This window comes from Heterocephalus glaber, unplaced genomic scaffold, assembly GCF_053883595.1.
Source record: "Heterocephalus glaber isolate CG9 unplaced genomic scaffold, H.glaber_assembly_v1.0 deba00001610, whole genome shotgun sequence".
NCBI classification, from domain to species: Eukaryota; Metazoa; Chordata; class Mammalia; order Rodentia; family Bathyergidae; genus Heterocephalus; species Heterocephalus glaber.
Genome location: NW_028258381.1, coordinates 16037091 through 16055651, shown reverse-complemented (window position 1 = coordinate 16055651; position 18561 = coordinate 16037091). Strand labels below are relative to the sequence as shown.

The 18561-nt window shown below is 43.7% G+C and overlaps 1 protein-coding gene across 6 annotated transcripts in view; it reads right to left on the bottom strand.

Moving 5' to 3' along the window:
- Crcp (CGRP receptor component) overlaps positions 1 to 11057 on the bottom strand; it is a 38934-nt gene extending 27877 nt beyond the window's left edge. The window contains exons 1-4 of one of the 6 annotated variants that reach the window (XM_021254324.2): positions 10733 to 11020; positions 2708 to 2744; positions 1528 to 1626; positions 246 to 328 (exon numbers count right to left, since the gene is read on the bottom strand). Coding sequence is in view for 2 of the 6 variants with exons in the window: in XM_004839986.4 (XP_004840043.1) it covers positions 1528 to 1626; positions 2708 to 2744; positions 10899 to 10906 (144 nt within the window). In the remaining 4 variants the exon portion in view is untranslated. Of the gene's footprint in view, positions 1 to 245; positions 329 to 1527; positions 1627 to 2707; positions 2745 to 2903; positions 2927 to 10732 lie in introns of those variants that run through there. The other 5 variants (XM_087195764.1, XM_087195763.1, XM_004839986.4 and 2 more) reach the window with 5 other exon arrangements.
- Between the last annotated feature and the right edge of the window lie 7504 nt (positions 11058 to 18561).

Sequence of the window (18561 nt, the reverse complement as noted above, 5' to 3'; positions counted from 1 at the left end):
TGTTGCTTCTGGATTCCTAGGAGTGTAATTAAACAGGATGTGCAGGGGTCTAGGGGTCTGGACTAGATTTGAATTAAAGGGTTTTGTTTTAGTTTGGTTTTTTGGAGGGGGATTTGTTTGAAACAAGGTCTTGCTATGTGTGCAGGCTGCACTTGAACTCAGTGATCCTCCTGCCTCAGCCTCCCGAGTGCTGGAATTACAAGGGTGGACTACCACATCTGGCTGACTTAAAGGTTTTAACTTACATTCAAGAATGTGCTTAGGGCTGGGGATTTAGCTCAGTGGTTTCGTCGCCTACTGCTCAAGCACAAGGACCCAAGTTCGATTCCTGGTACCAAAAAAAAAAAAGTTTAAAATGCACCATTAAATGAGCAAAACTGGAAGAGGAGGAATTGCAATGAAAGTGCTAAACTGTTACTTCCTTGATCAAAGTTCAATAAAACCTTTAGAAAGATAAATTAAAGATAATTAAAACCAAATCCTTTACAGAGACCAAAAAACAAAACCAAACAAACCCCAGAATTCAAAGGAAATAGCAAGAAAGCATTAAATTAAAATGACGAATAAAAAAAATCAAATACCACATAACAAATATAATAGCATAAATTTTAAGGACAAAGTATAAAATCAGGACAGAACACAGCAAAACGTCAACATGTATTAAAACTATAAATTGCTTCTGCTTTCTTCTTTATGCAATTGGCACTAAATTTTGGGGGGGGGTTTTGAGACAGGGTCTTGCTATGTAGTTCAGGCTGGCCTTGAACTCAAAGTGATCCTCCTGTCTCGGCTTCCTGAGTACTCAGCATGTGCCACCACACCCGGCCTAATTTTTTAAAAATTAACTGCTTTTAGTGAAATAAAGAACCTGGCCTTGTCCCAAAAGAAGTTCTAGCCTTTGTCTTAAGGCTTCTGGGAGGTGAAGTCTGGCCCTGGAATGTGTGCCTGTCAGTGTGTGGGCCCTCTGGACATACTAGATAGCTTGAAGTGTGAGTCAGGGGAGAGGGTGGCCATCTGCACAGCTTCCGGGTGGCGCTGGTTGCTTGTAAGAACCCTGGACCCCAAGGCGTGGCTGGCTTCCCTGGCTGGAAAGACTTGGTGCCTATGAGACACATGACTGCAGGAAGGGGCCACGTGACAATGGGATTTCTGCACCTGGCATTTCTCCTGGACTCTGCCCCTACTTTCTTCTTCTCTTGGCCCATTTTAACCCATATCCTTCCCATATAATGAATACACTGTGAATGGAACAGCTTACAATGACTCCTATGAGTCCTTCCAGGGAATTACTACACCAGAGCGGGGTTCAGGGTGGGGACCTCCGAACTTGCAAACATTGTTTAGAAGTGAGGAAAGCCGTACACAAGCATCTGTATTCCTCCCGCTTGTGAAAACAGAACAGAGACTGGGTTAGAGCAAAACTACTGAAGTCAGGTACAAGGCGATCTGACTTGGTGGGTGGTCACCAGCAGAATGAGCCCCTCCCAACGGGCAAGGTCGGCAAGGCCTGCAGAAGCCCGGACTCACTTCATACGTGATGGTGTTCAAGTTCTGCTGCCCAGCACTGTGCTTATTCTTCCCACTTTCTCTACGCTGCTCTTTCAGGTCAGTTAATAACTGGAACACCTGGTAAGAAATACACAAAAGACTTGTGAGTGAAAACAAAAAATTTTTTTGAGACAGGGTCTCACTATGTAGTCCAAGTTGGCCTTAAACTCACTACAGTATGTAGCCCAGGCTGGCCTCAAACTCGTACTGATCCTTCTGTCTCAGCCTCCTGAGTGCTGAGATTACAGACGTGCAGCACAACCACACCTGGCTTTTCGGAGCAAATCTGAGGCATACACTTATTTCAAGGTCAATGGATTTGAAGGATTATTAGGAAAGTACAACATCTCCTTTCTTCCCAGAAACTCACCCCCAGTCTTGCTTTAGAGCAAATGAGTCCAGGAAGCAGGTGATTGCGGGGGGGTGGCTTGGGGACTGAACCCAAGGTGTTCAGGAACCACGTAGGCTGTCTTTAGGAAGGAAGATGACCAACCTAACTCATTCTGCATGTGTCACACAAGGGAGACCCAGACCTCCTCTAAGTTGTCATGAGTTCAGACTCTGACGTTTGGGAAATTGACAGTGAGTGTTTGAATGGCTCTTTCTACACCAGCAGAGGGTTCTGCTAGTGCCACAGTAGAGCCACACAAGCAGGAGATAAATGAGAACACTGTGACATTCCCTCTCTCCAACCTCTTTCTCTTTCTTTCTTTTCCCCAGCAGCCCTATCCTCAAGCCCTCAAAGTTATAAATCTGCATATTCTGATTATTCATAATGGTAAACTAAACTCTCACTTTAATAAGAATGTTAATATCTTTGAGGCTGTATGAGGACCAAAGTGATGATATATTCCAAACAACTGATAGGAAAAAGATGGCAATTAGGAAAATGTATGAATAGTATATTAGGAAACTTTTACAGACAGAAATGGTTCTAAAATAGATGCTTCTATTCCACGAAGGGATCCCAAGCGATGATCCAGTCTCTGGGATGTAGGGAAGGGTGTGCACTATGAAGTCTACCCAGTTTCCCTGCATATAATTCATCAAGCTTAGAATACTCCCCGGTCCAGCAGGCGGCACTCTCTGTCCTGCTTTAATGATCTGCACAAAGGGTAAACCATCAGAGAGGAAAAATAGTCCAGTCAAAGCTATTTACCTCGTAGTTACTGAGCAGCACTGAATTTCCATCCTTCCTGCAAAAGAAAAGCAAGCTCTCATCAGTCCAGGCTAACATCCCTTTCTGCACAGTAATTGTCTGTGAAATCACTCCTCTGTCAAGTCCCAGTAGCCTGGTTCAGGCACTGGCACTAAAATGTAAAGCTGAGAAATGTCTCAAGATCAACATGGTTTACCTGGCCATGGACAATTTCAATGCAGGCTTTCCTTTTTTTTTTGGTACAGGGGATTGAACTTGGGACCTTGTCCTTGCGAGGCAGGCGCCGGAACCACTGAGCTAAATCCCCAGCCCAGGCTTTCCTTTTTATGGCCACAGCATATCACACACTCATCACAAGGTAAGGGACTAAAGCACTGTATTGATCCCAAATTTCCATTGGCAGAAGTTAAGGGAAGTCAGATACCTGAGAAGTCAGTTATAGGAGGAACATGGGAGCAAAACTGCAAAGGAGAGAGGGGTCTGATAAGCAGTGCAGGTGCCAGAAAGAAGTGAAGAGACAGTGCTGCTGCCTTTTAACCCTGGTCCTCTCCCAGTACCACCCACCTTCCCGAGCCAGCTCTGGATATCCAAGTCCCTGGCTGAGTCAACAGAAACAGAACAGGCTATGCACCTAACACAGCAGGGGTCAAGAATCCTGTGCCACCCACAGAACTTCCAATGTGTTTGTCTTCTCTATCAACTCAGTAGGCAGAGTTTATGTGTCAAGCAGTGCTCAAAAGCCTGGTCCCTCCCCTGTTACAGATGATCGGGCCAAAATGTCATTTCATGTGTGACTGAACACAGGAGTGTGGTTTGCAGTAAATTATAATGGATATAATCTATAACATCACATCAGAAAGTATTTATTGCTTTTAACCGCCTGGAGACAGTATCATGATAACTAAGAACACAGTTTTGAAATCTGACAGATATGGATTTATATGCTAGCTCTGTCACATACAGTGTGTATTTTCCCAAGTTTATTATTCAACAGTTACATCCCAATCTGCCACTTACAAGGTGTGTGCATTTTAGTGGGTTAATTTCTCCTTGAGCTTACTCCTCTAAAACAAAAAATGGAGATACATTAGGATTTAGAAGTACAGCCTAAAAATTAAAAGCATCATACCACAGTGAGACATGCACACCCCTATTTATAGCAGCACAGTTTACAATAGCTAAATCTTGGAAACAACTCATCAACCGACGAATGGATAAAGAAGAGGTGGTTTTTTTATGCAATGGAGTACTACTTTGCCATAAAGAAGATAAGCTTGAGACAATCCTAGGTAAATGGATACACTTTGAGACCATAATCTTAAGTGAACTAAATCAGACACACATGTTTAAATACCACATTGTTTCTCTGGTTTAAGAAACTGAAAGTGTAAATAAGGACCAAAAATATATAATAGACATTGGGAAATAGGAAGAAAATGTTCAAATGAGAAGGAGAACAAGGGAGGGAGAGGGAGGAGGAAGGGACAAGAAAAAAAGAGAATAGAAAAAAATGGGATAAAGCTTTTATAAATAAGGAGGCAAAGAGGGATTGAAAGGAGGAGAGCGGAATGGGAAAAAAAGCAGCAAGATATATCAGGTGCAGGTACAAATTCCCTATGATGAATGTGATCATTATTTACATCTAAAATGTACCAATAAAAAAATTATAGCAATGCAGGCATGGTGGTGCAGGCCTGTAATCCCAGCACTTGGGAGACTGAGGCAGGAGGATCACTGCCAGTTTGAAGCCAGCTTGGGCTACTTAGGGGGTTCAAGACCAGCCTGAACTATATAGCAAGACCCCTCCTAAAAAAAAAAAAAGAAACAGAAACAACAGCAAAAGTAGCAGGCAGTTTACACGGGGACAGACCTAGGCCTCAGGTTTTCAGAACAGTGACATCAGCACTGTCATCATGTCAGCACATAAAAAACTTAACCCAAATGCTACCAGTAATTCAGCAAGTAGTTACGATTTCACAGTGGGCACAAAGGGAACTATAGTTGAAAAGAACCCAACCCAGGAAGGCCAATGCATAATTAGTGGTACATGAGGTGCTTTGCTTATAATTGAAAATGACAAATTGAATCCTATGCCTGCTTAATCAGGAACTTCCTCCTATCTGCTTGGAATTGAATTACAAGCCCTCCCGCCTTATGCTCTCAAAGGAGCACTGCGCCTGCTGCCTGTGAGTTTGGGGCACTGGGATGGCCCTTCCTGTAGCAGTTCACCCAGAACACTAATGTTCATTCTTCAGGGCAGGTGGGTCCAACCCAGTGGCCACTGTCATATTTACTCCCAAATCACGCCTCACCCTGGCATGCAGCACACCCTGGGCCCTGAGAAAGCTGTCCCATGTGCCCCCCATTCAAGTCAACACTGTTAATGCACGGATCCAAAGAACATCACCTGCCTTTTCCAGAACACAGAGGAGAGCAATCTTCCTCCATGTACATTTTATTCTGTTTTATTTTGTGGTACTGGGGGTTGGACCAAGGAGCGCCTCACACACGCTAGGCAAGCACTCTAACACTGAGCTGCACCCCTAGACCCTCATAGACATTTTAATGAATTTGTGTTTGGGGACCAGGAGAACAATAGCTCTTTAAACAGGTACTGCATTGCTTCTCAGCCTTCTCGCTAAGATCCAGTGTAAACAGGTACTGCACCTTGCAGATTCTGGCCAGCAAAATCTGATTTATTCATTGATTTTCTTCTCCAGAAATAATTTTTCTTATCTAGCTAAATACAGAGTAAATGCCAATATACATTAGGTCCTCCTTTATTTAATAAAGGGTCAATTAGGGCTAGGGTGTATTTTAGTGGTAGAACATGTGCTTAGCATGCACAAGGCCCTGGGTTCAATCCCCAGCACCAAGAAAAACAAGGTAAATGGGTACAGCATCTATTATGATGGCTTAAATGAGCTGTTATGTATTGGCAAATTCTCTCATAGAGTTTTTATTCTCAAGAAGTGACTATAAACACAGCTATGTGACAGGGTTGGGAGAACAGATTATGATGAGACCAGACAGATATCAACTTAATCAAGTTACCCACTTTAACAGCGCAATAACGATAATGTAATGCACTAAGAGGCATCCCTTAACACAATCCTGACTGCAAAAATGTTTCATTGAGGGGCCGGGGATTTACAGTGGTTGTGCCGCCTGCCTCACAAGCGGAAAGACCCAAGTTTGATCCCTGGTACCAAAAAAAAAAAAAGAATTCCATAAAGTTAGAAACCGACATTACTGTAATCTGTAATAGATCATATAAAACACATTTTCCCCAATGTCTTTTAGAGCTACAAAACTCTGTCAATTGGCATATCTGTCAATGATGTACCACAAGCTGTAGCTACAGAGCAGCTGTGTCTGCTCTACAGTAAACATTATGGGGACAAGGGAAGAAGGGTGATTATGCACTCTATGGTGTTTTTTTTGGTACTGGGGATCGAACTCGGGTCTTTGAGCTTGTGCAGCAGGCGGCATATGGACTCTATTTTAGTAACAGTAGTTCCAGACATATGCAGTCACACTTCTGCCTAAACAAAACTTCATATTCTCCTGTAAGACTTGGAATACTCCTAGCCAGGCATGGTGGCTCATGCATACAATCCCATCTACTTGGGAGACTGAGGCAGAAGGACTCTAAGCTGGTGACCAGCCTGGGTGACACAACAAGACCTTGTGCAAAATAAAACAAACAAAAAGCCTTTTGAAAAGGCTGGTGATATAGCTCAGAGGTAGAGAGAGGACAGAAGAGTACTAATTTTTTTTTTTTTGGTACCGGGGATCAAACTCAGGTCCTTGAGCTTGCACAGCAGGCGGCAAACTACTGAGCTAAATCCCCAGCCCAGAATAGTACTAATTTGATGCAGTTTTTTTAAAGAAAATATTCCATTGGGCTGGGCACGGTGGTGCATGCCTGTAATCCCAGCACACGGGAAGCTGAGGCAGGAGAATCACAGCAAATTTGAGGCCAGCCTGGGCTACACAGTGAGTTCAAGGGCAGGCTGAACTACACAGCAAGACCCTGTCCCCCCCAAAAAAAATTCCAAGTGAATTTTAAAGACTGTTCAAATACGCTGTAAGTAGGCAATTACTTAGTTTCCCTGAGTAATGAGTTAGCTGGCTGAATGTAACTTGCTTTTTGAAGTTTAACCTGTAAAATCTGCTTAACTTCCTGAGTCAATTTAATAGACATAAACAACTACCTTGGGAAACCGAATTCTGAATAAACAGTACAAAACGATCTACTCGCAGGCTTTGCTTAAAAGTACGCACGTACTCACAAAAAAACACCATATAAATAGTGTCCATTAATTGCCACACAGCTAACTTGCGAACACAATAAAGAACAGAATTGCTCAATTTCCCCTATGTTCAGCCTACGGTGTCAATTCATGCTCTGAAAAAATAAACTTTGGTACAGAAATCTATGCAGGCTTCAAAGTCAAAGAACAATTTAACCTGCTGTAGACTCTTCAGAGCTACCAAACAAGTATGCTTTCTTAGGCCTGTTACTGAATTGTCATTATGTCTATTTCCCAACTTTTCTAAATCTCAGTATATCTGGCTGGAAAACTTGAGAAATCTTCACATAATCCCAGTACTCTGGGAAGGTGAGGCAGGAGGATCACAAGTTTTTGCCTGTTGAGGCAATGCAGAGACCCTGTCTCAAAATACTCCCCCCCCACCCAAAAAAAAGGTCTGAAGATGTAGCTCATGTCAAAAGCCCCGGGTTCAAGCCCCAGTACTGGGGGGAAAAAATCCTGACAGGACTTCACAAAAAAAAGATACCAGAGTGCAAATAGTGTCCATTCCCCAGTTGAAGACAGAAAGCTTTCCAGGCACACAGTGATTCCCAAGGCACTAGACAGTGAGACACATACCAAGTACCTCATACACAGAGTACTTAATTCTGCTATGGGTATTTTATGTTGGAAACAAGGAAGATACATTTACATTGTTCTTGTCACACTGGGGCTAGAATCCAGGCCCTCACACATTAGGCAAGCACTCTGCATTGAGCAACATTCCCAGCCCTGAACAAAATGTCTTTAAATTCTTGTCATTCAGTCAAATAAAGTACAACAGAATTTCTAGTATATGTTCCCATGTACTATTTACTCAGGTTTATACTCACTAAGCCAAGCAAAGAAAACAGTAAAACTCGGGGAACATTCCCTCGCCTACTGATGTCAGGTCCCAGGAGTCCTGACAGAGCAGCACTCTGCCCTCTCAGGGAGGGCTCTGCTGAAGTCCCTGAGGTCACACCCATGTCAGCGCCAGGCAGGATCAGAAGTCAGGCTCCAGCCCCTGCCATTTCAGGGCCCTTCCACGCCCACCCCGGGGCCTACCTCAGGAGACCCCATCTTCTCATCAATTCCAGCTCCACAGTTGGTTTCAACAAATCAAAGGCTCCTTGGGAGAAGTGGACAGGTTATTATACACTGATTCAATCTACTTCACTTAGGAAAATCAGAAACATCTATACGCCCAGCAAATGGAAGACTAGTTAATTTATATTTACTAAATGAATCCTATAAAGGTATTATTTTTAACAAGTACTTGCTGCATACCTTCTGGTGTGGCAAACACAGTGCTAAGCACAAGATAAGATGCTGGTTGCTGCCTTCATGGAACTAAATGAGACAACTTTATCTAAGGAGAAAGTAAACCAAGATGTTACAAAAGAAGAGGACTTGGGCCGAGGATTTAGCTCAGTGGTTCCACCGCCCACCTCACAAGTGGAAGGACCCGAGTTCGATCACTGGTACCAAAAAAAACAAAAAACAAAAGAAGAGGACTTATTCTAGATTGAAAAGGGACATTCCATCTAAGAAGGCAGCAGGAAAGGAGGAAAAGTATGAGGCACAGGGAACAGTAGTGCAAAGGTCCTGAGGTAGAAAGGCTTAGAAGGACAGAGAGCGATCTATCAGTGGAAAATGTGCACTTTGGAGGAAGGGAGGATGGCAAAGGCTGGGACAAGGCAGTAAAAGATAGAAAGCCAATGAGTTTTACACAAGGGCTAACTTGATCCCATTAATCTTTATGATCATTCTGGTTGCTGCATAGAGAAGAAAATGGAAGAAGGCTAGGAGTGGAAGCCAAAAGACTATTAAAATAGTTTAATCCAGACTAGAGATGGACTACAAAGTCAACAGTGGAGACAGTGGAAAGTAACTGCATTTAAAATGTATCCTAGGGCCGGGGATTTAGCTCAGTGGTTTCGCTGCCTGATGCACAAGTGCAAGGACCCAAGTTCAAGTTCGATCCCCGGTACCAATGAATAAATAAACAAACAAACAAACAAAATGTAACCTAGCCGGGGATGTAGTTCAGTGGTGCTGCACCTGCCTGGCAAGCGCAAGGTCCTGAGTTCAATCCCTGGTACCAAAAATAAATAAATAAATAAATACCCTAATGCTGCATGATACTGGGTGATGGTTAGCGATAAGAAACAGAGCTGGATTTTTGGTCCAAGCAATCTGACATGATAAGAGAGGAGATAGAAATACACTGTGGGGAACCATATGCATATGGGTGAGCAAAATGGGCAAGTGTGGACAGAGACCCAAGACTAGGCTCTAAGACATATAAATTTAAACACCAAGCAAAGGAAGAGGACACTGAGATGTCATCTTTGACATTCGTGGAAATCCAGGAGCGTGTCATAAAGCTGAGAGACATTCTAGAGTTTCTGTAACAACTGTTACTAAGAAATCAGGAAGGCTGAGGTCAGAAAAGTCAAACTTTGGATTTGATGAGACGGAGGGCTTAAAAAATCTTCACAAGAACCATTTTGCAGACTAGTAAGAAGGAAAGGCCAGCAGAATGGTTAAGCAAATGAGGGGATAAGCTGGGCATGGTGGCATACTTGGTTGGAAGGCTGAGGCAAGGGGATCATGGAAAGTTCAAGGCCAGCCTGGACTACATAGCGAGACCCTGTCTCAAAAAATCAAACCAGCAGGGGATTTAGCTCACTGGTGCTGTCGCTTGCCTCACAAGCACAAGGTTTGGAGTTCGATCTCCAGTACCAAAAAAAAAAAAAAAAAAACCACACCAAACCAGGAAGAGAGAGACAGACAGAGACAGAGACAGAGCATGAGGGGATAAACATAACACTTCCAAGATGTTTTGCTCTGATGAGAAACAAAAACAGCAAAAGGCAAAGATGAATGCCACAACAAAGAATTTAAGATAAAGCAGGTTTGTATGCTGACAAACAATGTTCTAGGAAAGGGAAAATGAATAATGATGGCTTAGACCAGAGTAATGTATAACTGGCCCTCCCTATCTGTGGGCTCTTCAATCTCGGATTCTACCAAGTGCTGACAAAAAATATTAGGGGGGAAACGCATTGGCACTGACTTGTCATTATTTCCCAAATAATACAATTTAAGAGCTATTTTCATAGCACTTACACTATGTTAGATAGCCTAAGTAATTTAGAGATGATTTAAGTGCACGGGAGAACCTGCATAAGTAACATACAAATACTACATCATTTTATATAAGGAACTTGAGTATCCTCGGATTTTGGTATCCACAGAAGGTCCCGAAACTTGAATACAGAGGGACGTCTACGTGAATGTTTCTCAAGTTGCAGAATAACTCCCATCAGTGGGTTGCAGAATTAATTTAGTGGGTGCAAAAACTTCCACTTGCACGTGGTACGATGAACAAGCATGTACAAGACCATGCGGCGTTAAAACTTAGACTTTTACTCCCTCTACACATGCATGCCACACCCACAGACCCTGTGCTGTTTGAGGTCCCAATTCTGCTTTAAACGCTTTCTTCTCCCCAGAAACCCGGCCTCGTCTCTCACAGGGCTAACAGCTACTCCACAGTCGCAAGCACGATTCTATCCCAGTCTCCGAATCTCCTCCAGGAACCTAAGGGACGACGGCGCTGGCTTTACAGCTCCTAACTTCCGGCTCAAATACCAAGCCGGGCACCCCTTCCCACCGGCCCCAGGAAACACCAGTAAATGAACTGGGGAGGGAGGAGGCTCACGGCGTGGCTGGGGCGCGGAGATCCGAGGCCCCAGCGAGTTCCTCTCCTGCCGCCCCTCTCCAAGCCGAGACGGACCAGTCGCCGTCCCCACGCGGGCTCGCGGTGGCCTGACAGTCCCCAGCGGTGCCCCTCGGCCCAAAGCCAGGAACGGCCAGAGTTGGCTTACACTTCCATGCCGTCCTGCCTTATCGCGTACAAGGAGACCTCGCTGCGCCACCGCCACGCCCACCTTCCTCGCGGAGATCCCGGGTCGCCGGCTCTGCACGCCGCGGTGCAGGCCGGGAGAGCCGCAGCGCAGGCCGGGAGCGCCCCGCTGCACGCCGGGAGTTTGGCTGACCCCGGACAAGGGCGTGTTCCGGGATTTTGCGCCCTCGCCTACCACGGCTTCAACCTATTAAGCGTTTGAGAACAGGACTTACGTTGTTGTGGTCTAGGTTTTATCAAAGTATTAATAAACTAGGCTTGCGAAGACGCGATCGGATTAGTTGGCTTGTGCGACATTAAGATCCAACCCCTGCATGGAGACGAGGGCAAGGTGGCTTGTGTGCTGCTATTTCCTGAGCTGGGTGCTCCTCTGGCGGCCGAGTTCAGGTGTCTGGAGAGTCAGTGTGCTGTGCACTTACGTGCACTTTTCTGGATGTGTTTTATAATTGAGTTTAAAACGTTGTTAAAATGTTTTTAATCCTACACGCCTTCTCCCCCCTATTCCCATCCTTCCTCGAGAGCTATTTGGCAAATAACAGGCTTTGTCTCTGACCTTGGGGCCTGTCAGGAAATTTGTGCAACAGAAGGAAAGATGCAGGTGTAGTGGTGTTCTGGGAAATAGCCTAAATGACCAGCAAGAGAAATTGATAAATCCCGCCTCAGCCATACAGCATGATGTCTGGAGGCCATGAGAAATGCAGCATACTGTATTTGATATGCTGGGGAAATGTTTAAAGCAGGATTTTTACACTCACAAAACGATGTGGGGTGACCTAAAGGAAAATAATATATAGGAAAAAATAAGGTTATGGGAGATGGAATCCCATGATTTACTTTTAAAATTTATTTTTGCAATATTTGAACCCAGGCCCTTTGCATTGAACTACATCCCCAGACCTTTTGGGGGGGGGGGGGCTATGATCAGGTTCTTGCTAAATTGCTCAGGCTGGGTCCCCAGCACCAGGCCCCCCCCCCGTCACCATGTGTCACCATGTACAGCTGATTTTACATTTTACCAGGGCGCTTGGTATCTGAAAATATAGAGGTTGTGGTCACAGGGGTTAAAGGTAGAAAAACATGCTTTTGAGACAAGGTCTGGCTATGTATTTCAGACTGGCCCCAACTCATGGCAATCCCTCTGCTTCAGCCCCCTGATCGCTGGGATATCAGGTGTGCATTACCACACCTGATTAAAAAATAGAAAATCTTGAGGAAAAATAGAAATAGGGTTAAGAAAGAAAGAAAGAAAGAAAAACAGGGTGGAGAAGAACTCAGTAAAAAGTAGTAACAACTCCAAATGTTTTCACTCCAGGTTTGTGTCACGTCGATCTTTGGAAGAATATATCTGAAAGTTAAAAAAAAATATATATATATATATATATCTGAAAGTGGATTACATCTGACTGACCCCTTGTTGGCTATACGTTGCAGTGGCCAGTAACATTTAAAGGGTTATTTCACTTCCTAGCAGATCAACTTTTGCAAAATTCCTTAAGGGAGTTTATTGGTATCAGAATCATGATTAAATGGAAGAGTTTTACTGTGTGATAATCGGTATCCTTAGCTGGATGTGACGCCACATGCCTGTGATCCCACCACTCTGGAGGCTGAGGCAGGAGGATTGCTGTGAGTTTGAGGCCAGCTTGGGGTATACAGTGAATTCAACTACACAGTGAGACCCTGTCTGAATGAATGAATGAATGGTAACCTTGTTCAATATCTAATCTCACTTGTTCTCCCAAAATTTTCTATGAGTTTGACTACTTGGTTTGTGGAGTTTTAGTCATTAATAGTTTTGGCTCACAGTTTTTTGGGGGTTTTTTGGTACTGGGGATTGAACTCCAGACCTTGCGCTTTCGAGGCAGGCGGTGGAACCACTGAGCTAAATCCCCAGCCCTAGTCATTAATAGTTTTAAAAAATTTAGTTTGTAGATTTCATTTAGTAAGGGAATTGATATGAGCAGTAATATTAAAGTCAAGCTTGGACCAGGGATTTAGCTCAGTGGTGCCACTCCTGCCTTGCAAGTGCAAGGTCCTGAGTTTGATCGCCAGTACCAGGGGAAAAAAAAATAAAGTCAAGCTTGGTGGCACACGCCTGAAATCCTTGCACTCTGGAGGCTGAGGCAGGCGGATCACAAGTTCAAGCTCAGCCTGTGTAACTCAGCAACTTAGATGTGTCTCAGAATAAAATAAGTAAATAAATTTTAAAATTTTTAAAGTAATATTCAAATGTTATCACAGGAAAAGAGAGCCATTAATAATAGCTTATGACTATTAGATCTGAACTACTTTTTTTTTGGTACCGGGGGTCGAACTCAGGACCTTTTGCTTTCGAGGCAGCCACAGTGCCACTGAGCTAAATCCCCAGCTCCTGAACTACTTTTAATGAATGGAATAATTTTATCTATTAGTGTAAGAGTTGATAAATGACTTCAGCTGTATGAATATGTAAGTCGTACTGCAAAATTTTGCAGCCCTTTTTAACCTAATTTGCAAATATTTAGCCAGGTGTGGTCATGCACACCTGTAATCCTAGCACTCAAGAGGCTGAGGCAGGCCGGGAATTTAGCTCCGTGGTCTCACCCCCTGCCTCAAAAGCACAAGGTCCCGAGTTTGATCCCCGGTACCAAAAAAAAAAAAAGGAGGCTGAGGCAGGAGTATCACTGTGAGTTCACAGCCAGCCTGGGCCACACAGTGAGTTCAGAATCAACCTGAACTACATAGCAAGACTCTGTCTCAAAAACCCAAAACAAAAAAGTCCTAAAACTGATTGGTGGGGATGCTACTTACAACCCTACTTACTAAAAACATTGAATTGTATTCTTTAAGTGGTGAGTTTATCTGAATATGAATTTTTTATCACATATGTACATGAATTATCTATCAATAAAGCTGTTAAAAGTCTTTCTGGTGGTTGGGTCTGGGGAGTTGATTTGAGAAGTAAGGGAGATGTTTAGCTCTTAATTTTACACATTCTAAATTTAAATGTTTTTCTTTTCTTTTCTTTTCTTTTCTTTTTGCAAAACCAGAGATCAAAGTCAGGACCTTGTGCTTGCCAGGCAGGTGGCTGGCACCACTGAGCTAAACCTCCAACCCTTAAATGTTTTTCAATGAACATGCTACTTTAAGTTACAAAAAATGTTACCAAGATACATCATGTAAAGGTACAAGTTCCCAATGAGAAATGTAAATGTATTGAATACCTAAAATGTACCAATAAAAGAATTTAAGGAAAAAAATGTTTTTCAAAAGAACTGACTTTATTTATTTATTTGTTTGTTTTTGTGATAGGGTCTTGTTGTGAATCCCAGGCTGGCCTTGAACTCACTATGTAGCCCAGGCTGGTCTCCAACACCACCATGCCCAGCAAAAGAATTGACTTTAAAATCACCAAGTAAATCAAATACCACCCAAGGCCCAGCTGGCTGGATTTGCCTGGAGAATCCTGTGTCCCTCCCTTGAGGGAAGGGAAGCACAAGGTAAAGCTAAAGATGCTCCTGTTATTCAAGCAGCAAACATCTGGTGGTGGCCCCGGATGATCACAGACTGTACAAACGAGGAGGATGAATGCCCTCCACCCAGCTGGGTGACACTTGGTTGCCGGACCAGCTCTGGACATCAATAACTCCGCGCCCCAGCTTCACACAGAGGCAATGACTCAGGAGTGGGGAGGCGTCCACTGGCCAGGCCAAGAGGGACCGAGGTCAGCTCAGATGTGACTGAGACAGGGAGGAGGTGGAGTCCTATTCAGTGTTGCACTCCGATACTTTTCAGACAGGTGAGCTTTTTCATCCTTTCTCCTAGATCGGTGATTGGCTAGGCAAACACCTGTAATCCCAGCTGTCCGGGAGGCTGAGCCAGGAGGATTGTAAATTCCATCCCAGCGTATGCAATCTAGAAAGACCCTGTTTCAAAATAAAAATTGCAGGGCCAGGATTTAGCTCAGTGGTTTTGCCGCCTGCTGGGCAAGTGCAGGGACCCAAGTTTGATCCGCAGTACCAAAAAAATAAACAAATGAAAAAAAACAAAATAAAAATTGCAGAGAAGGATGGGGATATAGCTCTTCTTTAAATGAAGAACACAGCAACCCACACACCTTGGACTCCTTAACAATTCTTTTTAAAAATTTTTGGTACTGCCACGCAAGCACAAGGTCCTGGGTTTGATCCCCAGTACCAAAAAAAAAAAGAAAAACATTTTGGCGCTGGGGATCAAACCCAGGGCCCAGCACTTAGCTGGCTGCACAGCCTCCTTGTCAAAGCCTGCTCCTCACCTGGGGACTGGAAAGGCAGGTGACCGATCTGCGATTTGGGAAGAATCCTATTAGCCAGTTGTTTGTTAACTTGACCCTTAGGTAATGAACGTCAGCTGAACCAGCTCTCGGCACACCACCCCCCAGGCAGATGTCCAAATTCCGCCACTTCCTGTCTGGATGTCTTAGTCCCGCTCCTCATCACGGGACACAATACCCACATCCACAGTTAAGGAGGAGGGGGTCTTTAGGCTCACAGTTGCAATCTGAGGTTGGCTGGCTCTAGATAGAAATGGCAAGGGCGAAGGGATGAGAACAGGAAGCAGAGAGTGAGGGATAAACCCTTCCGGCCCATATCCCAGAGCCTCCTCTTCTGGCCAGAACCAGCCTCCGAAGAGCGGAGAACGGTAGCCCTCCCCCCATGGTTAATCACCTCCCAAAAGCCCCATCTGTGAGCGTGTGAGGGTCTTGGGGGACTACAGACATGCACCGGAACAGTGCCTTTGGGCAAGTTACTTGCCTCTCTCAGACTCAGTTCCCTCATCTGTACAATGGGTATGACTATTAGAGTCGGCCTCAAGGAGATAATTTACCCCTCTTTTTTTTTTTGGTACCGGGGATCAAACTCAGGTCCTTGCACTTGCACAGCAGGCGGCGAACCACTGAGCCAAATCCCTGGCCCCTCAAGGAGATAATCAATATAGAATGTTAACATGCTGTTAGAACTCAAGAAATACTAGTTGTCTTTTTGTTTATTGCTTCATCCATGTAGAGATAATTCCTCCACCAGACTCTAAAGTGTCCTCAGCCTTTTTTCCCCTCCTTAAGCAGGAGTCAGAGCTCGGGGCTTCTTAGAGTGGTGTTCAGAGGATGTGAATGAATTAAGATCCTCTCCTCAGCCAGGTGTAATGGAGTGGACTCATAACCTCAGCACTCTGGGAGGCTGAGGCAGGAGGATTGCAAGTCCCAGCCCAGCCTGAGCAACTTAGCAACTTAACAAAGCCCTGTCTCAAAATATTAAATTTTTTTTTAAAAGGCCAGAGAATGTAGCTGAGTATGAAGGTTCTGGGTTCAATCCTCAGAGTCACCAAAACAAAACAAAATAAAACCCTCTCCTTTTCTTCCTGTCTTCAGCTTCTGGAAGCACAGATATTCTCATCAATTGTAGCAACAACAGGGACCAGATATTGTCCTGCAGCTGGACATTATTATTCACTCACAGCAAACTATTCAAGTTAGGCATCCATAACTCATTTATTCAGTCTTTTTTGTTCAGTCAACAAACGTGTTGTGCTCAGTGCTTTGGTCTTCGGAATAAATTAAAAAATAAAACAAAACAAAACAAAATCCCTGCTTAGGTTCTAATGTGCAGGAACAATCAGCAGTAGGTGACAAGTACAGCACACCAGAGAGTGACTGGAGGAGCAAAAGGGAGAGAAAGCAGAGGGAGCAGGAGCAGCAAACTGCTGCTTTGAACAAAATAGCGAAGGGAAGCTCATTTCTGTGAGAAGGCAAGTTAGTCCGCTTTCTGCCACTATCTTATATAACAGAGATAATTAACTTTTTTTTTTTTTTGGTACCTAGGATCGAACTCAGGTCCTTGCTTTTGCGCAGCAGGCAGTGGAACCACTGAGCTAAATCCCAGCCCCCTTTTTCTGGTTTTTTGAGACAGGGTCTCACTTTGTAGTTCAGGCTCCCCTCAAACTCATGGCAATCCTCCTGCTTCAGCCTCACGAGTGCTGAGATTATATACATGCGCCACCATGCCCGGCTACTGAGTTTTTCTTGAAGTCATTTCTAGATTCACATGCGGTTATCGGAAATGACAGAGATATCCCTTTACACTTTGCTCAGTCTCTCCAGTGGTAACATTTTACCAAACTGTAATATAATAGCACTGAGATACTGACATCCATACAGCCCCCATCTTATTCAGATTTCCCGAATCTGTGTGCATGTGTGAGGGTGTTAAGTTCCATACACCGAATCATGGGAGTAGGTCTGCATGTGCACCACCACAAGGAAGATGATGGGGGTCAGTTCCAACCCCAAGGATTCACCATGCTTCCTTGGTCCTCTCCCTCTAGATTTACTTCTCTGTCGTTTCAAAAAGATGTCTTTGGAATCACACAATATGTATCTTTTGGGCTTGGCCTTTTATCTTCCCATAATTTTCTGGTCATTCATTCAAGTTGTTGCATAGATCAACTGTTTGTTTCTTTTTGTTGCTGAGTTATGTTTCATAGTATCAATATACCATCATGTATTTAAGGGTCATTTTTTTTTTTTTGAGACAGGGTCTTGCTGTGTAGTTTAAGCTGGCCCTGAACTCACTATGTAGCCCAGGTTGGCCTTGAACTCAGTGATCCTCCTGCCTCAGCCTCCCAAGTGCTGGGATGACAGGCATGTGCCACCACATCCAGCTTTAATGGTCATTTTTAAATAAAAATAAATCATTCTGCTGCTTCCAAAGGACACAAGTAATTTATTTTATAGTTGTTAGATGGCTTGTTTTATAGATGTCAGTAAAGTCAAATTGGTTAATTTGTTTAGATGTTCTATATCTTTCCTGATTTATTGTGTATTGGTTCTATCAATTACAGAGGGAAAATCAGAGGAAAAAAATGTTAAAATCTCCAATTATGATTTTGGAGTTACTTATTTGTCCTTTTCTGTTAATCTTTGCTTTATGTATGTTTGAAGCTATATTAGCAGCATAGCCATTTAGGATTTAAGGTTGTTAGCTCTGGATGATAATTAGACTCTTTTATCATTTATAATGACCCCTTATCTCTGGTAATATTTCTTGCCTTGAAGTTTACTTTGCTATGAAGATAGGCACTTTAGAGCTTATAATTAGTGTTTATATGATACGTATTTTTACATCTTCTACTTTTCCAAAAACTTTTTATTGTGGTAAAATACACATAACATATTATTCACTGTCTTAACATTTTTTCAGTACTAGGGACGGAACCCAGGACCTTCACACTGAGCTGCATCCCCAACCCTTTTTTTAACCTTTCATTTTGAGACAGGGTCTCACTAAGTCATAAGATTGCCCCGGCTGGAGCTTGAAGTTGCAATCCTCCTGTCTCAGCCTCCTAGAGTGCTAAATTACAGCCCCATGCCACCACACCTGGCCTAAAATTTTTTTTTTTATTTTTGAGACAGGATCTTGTTATGTGGTTCAGCCTGGCCTGGAACTTGCAGTGTACCCCAGGCCGACCTTGAACATGTGATTCTCATGCCTCAGCCTCCCAGGTTCTGGGATTATAAGTGTGTGCCATCACATCTAGTTTATTTTAGCTTGGTTTGTTTTGTTTTGTTCTGTTAAGAGAGGGTCTTGCTGTGTAGATCAGGCTGCTCTTCG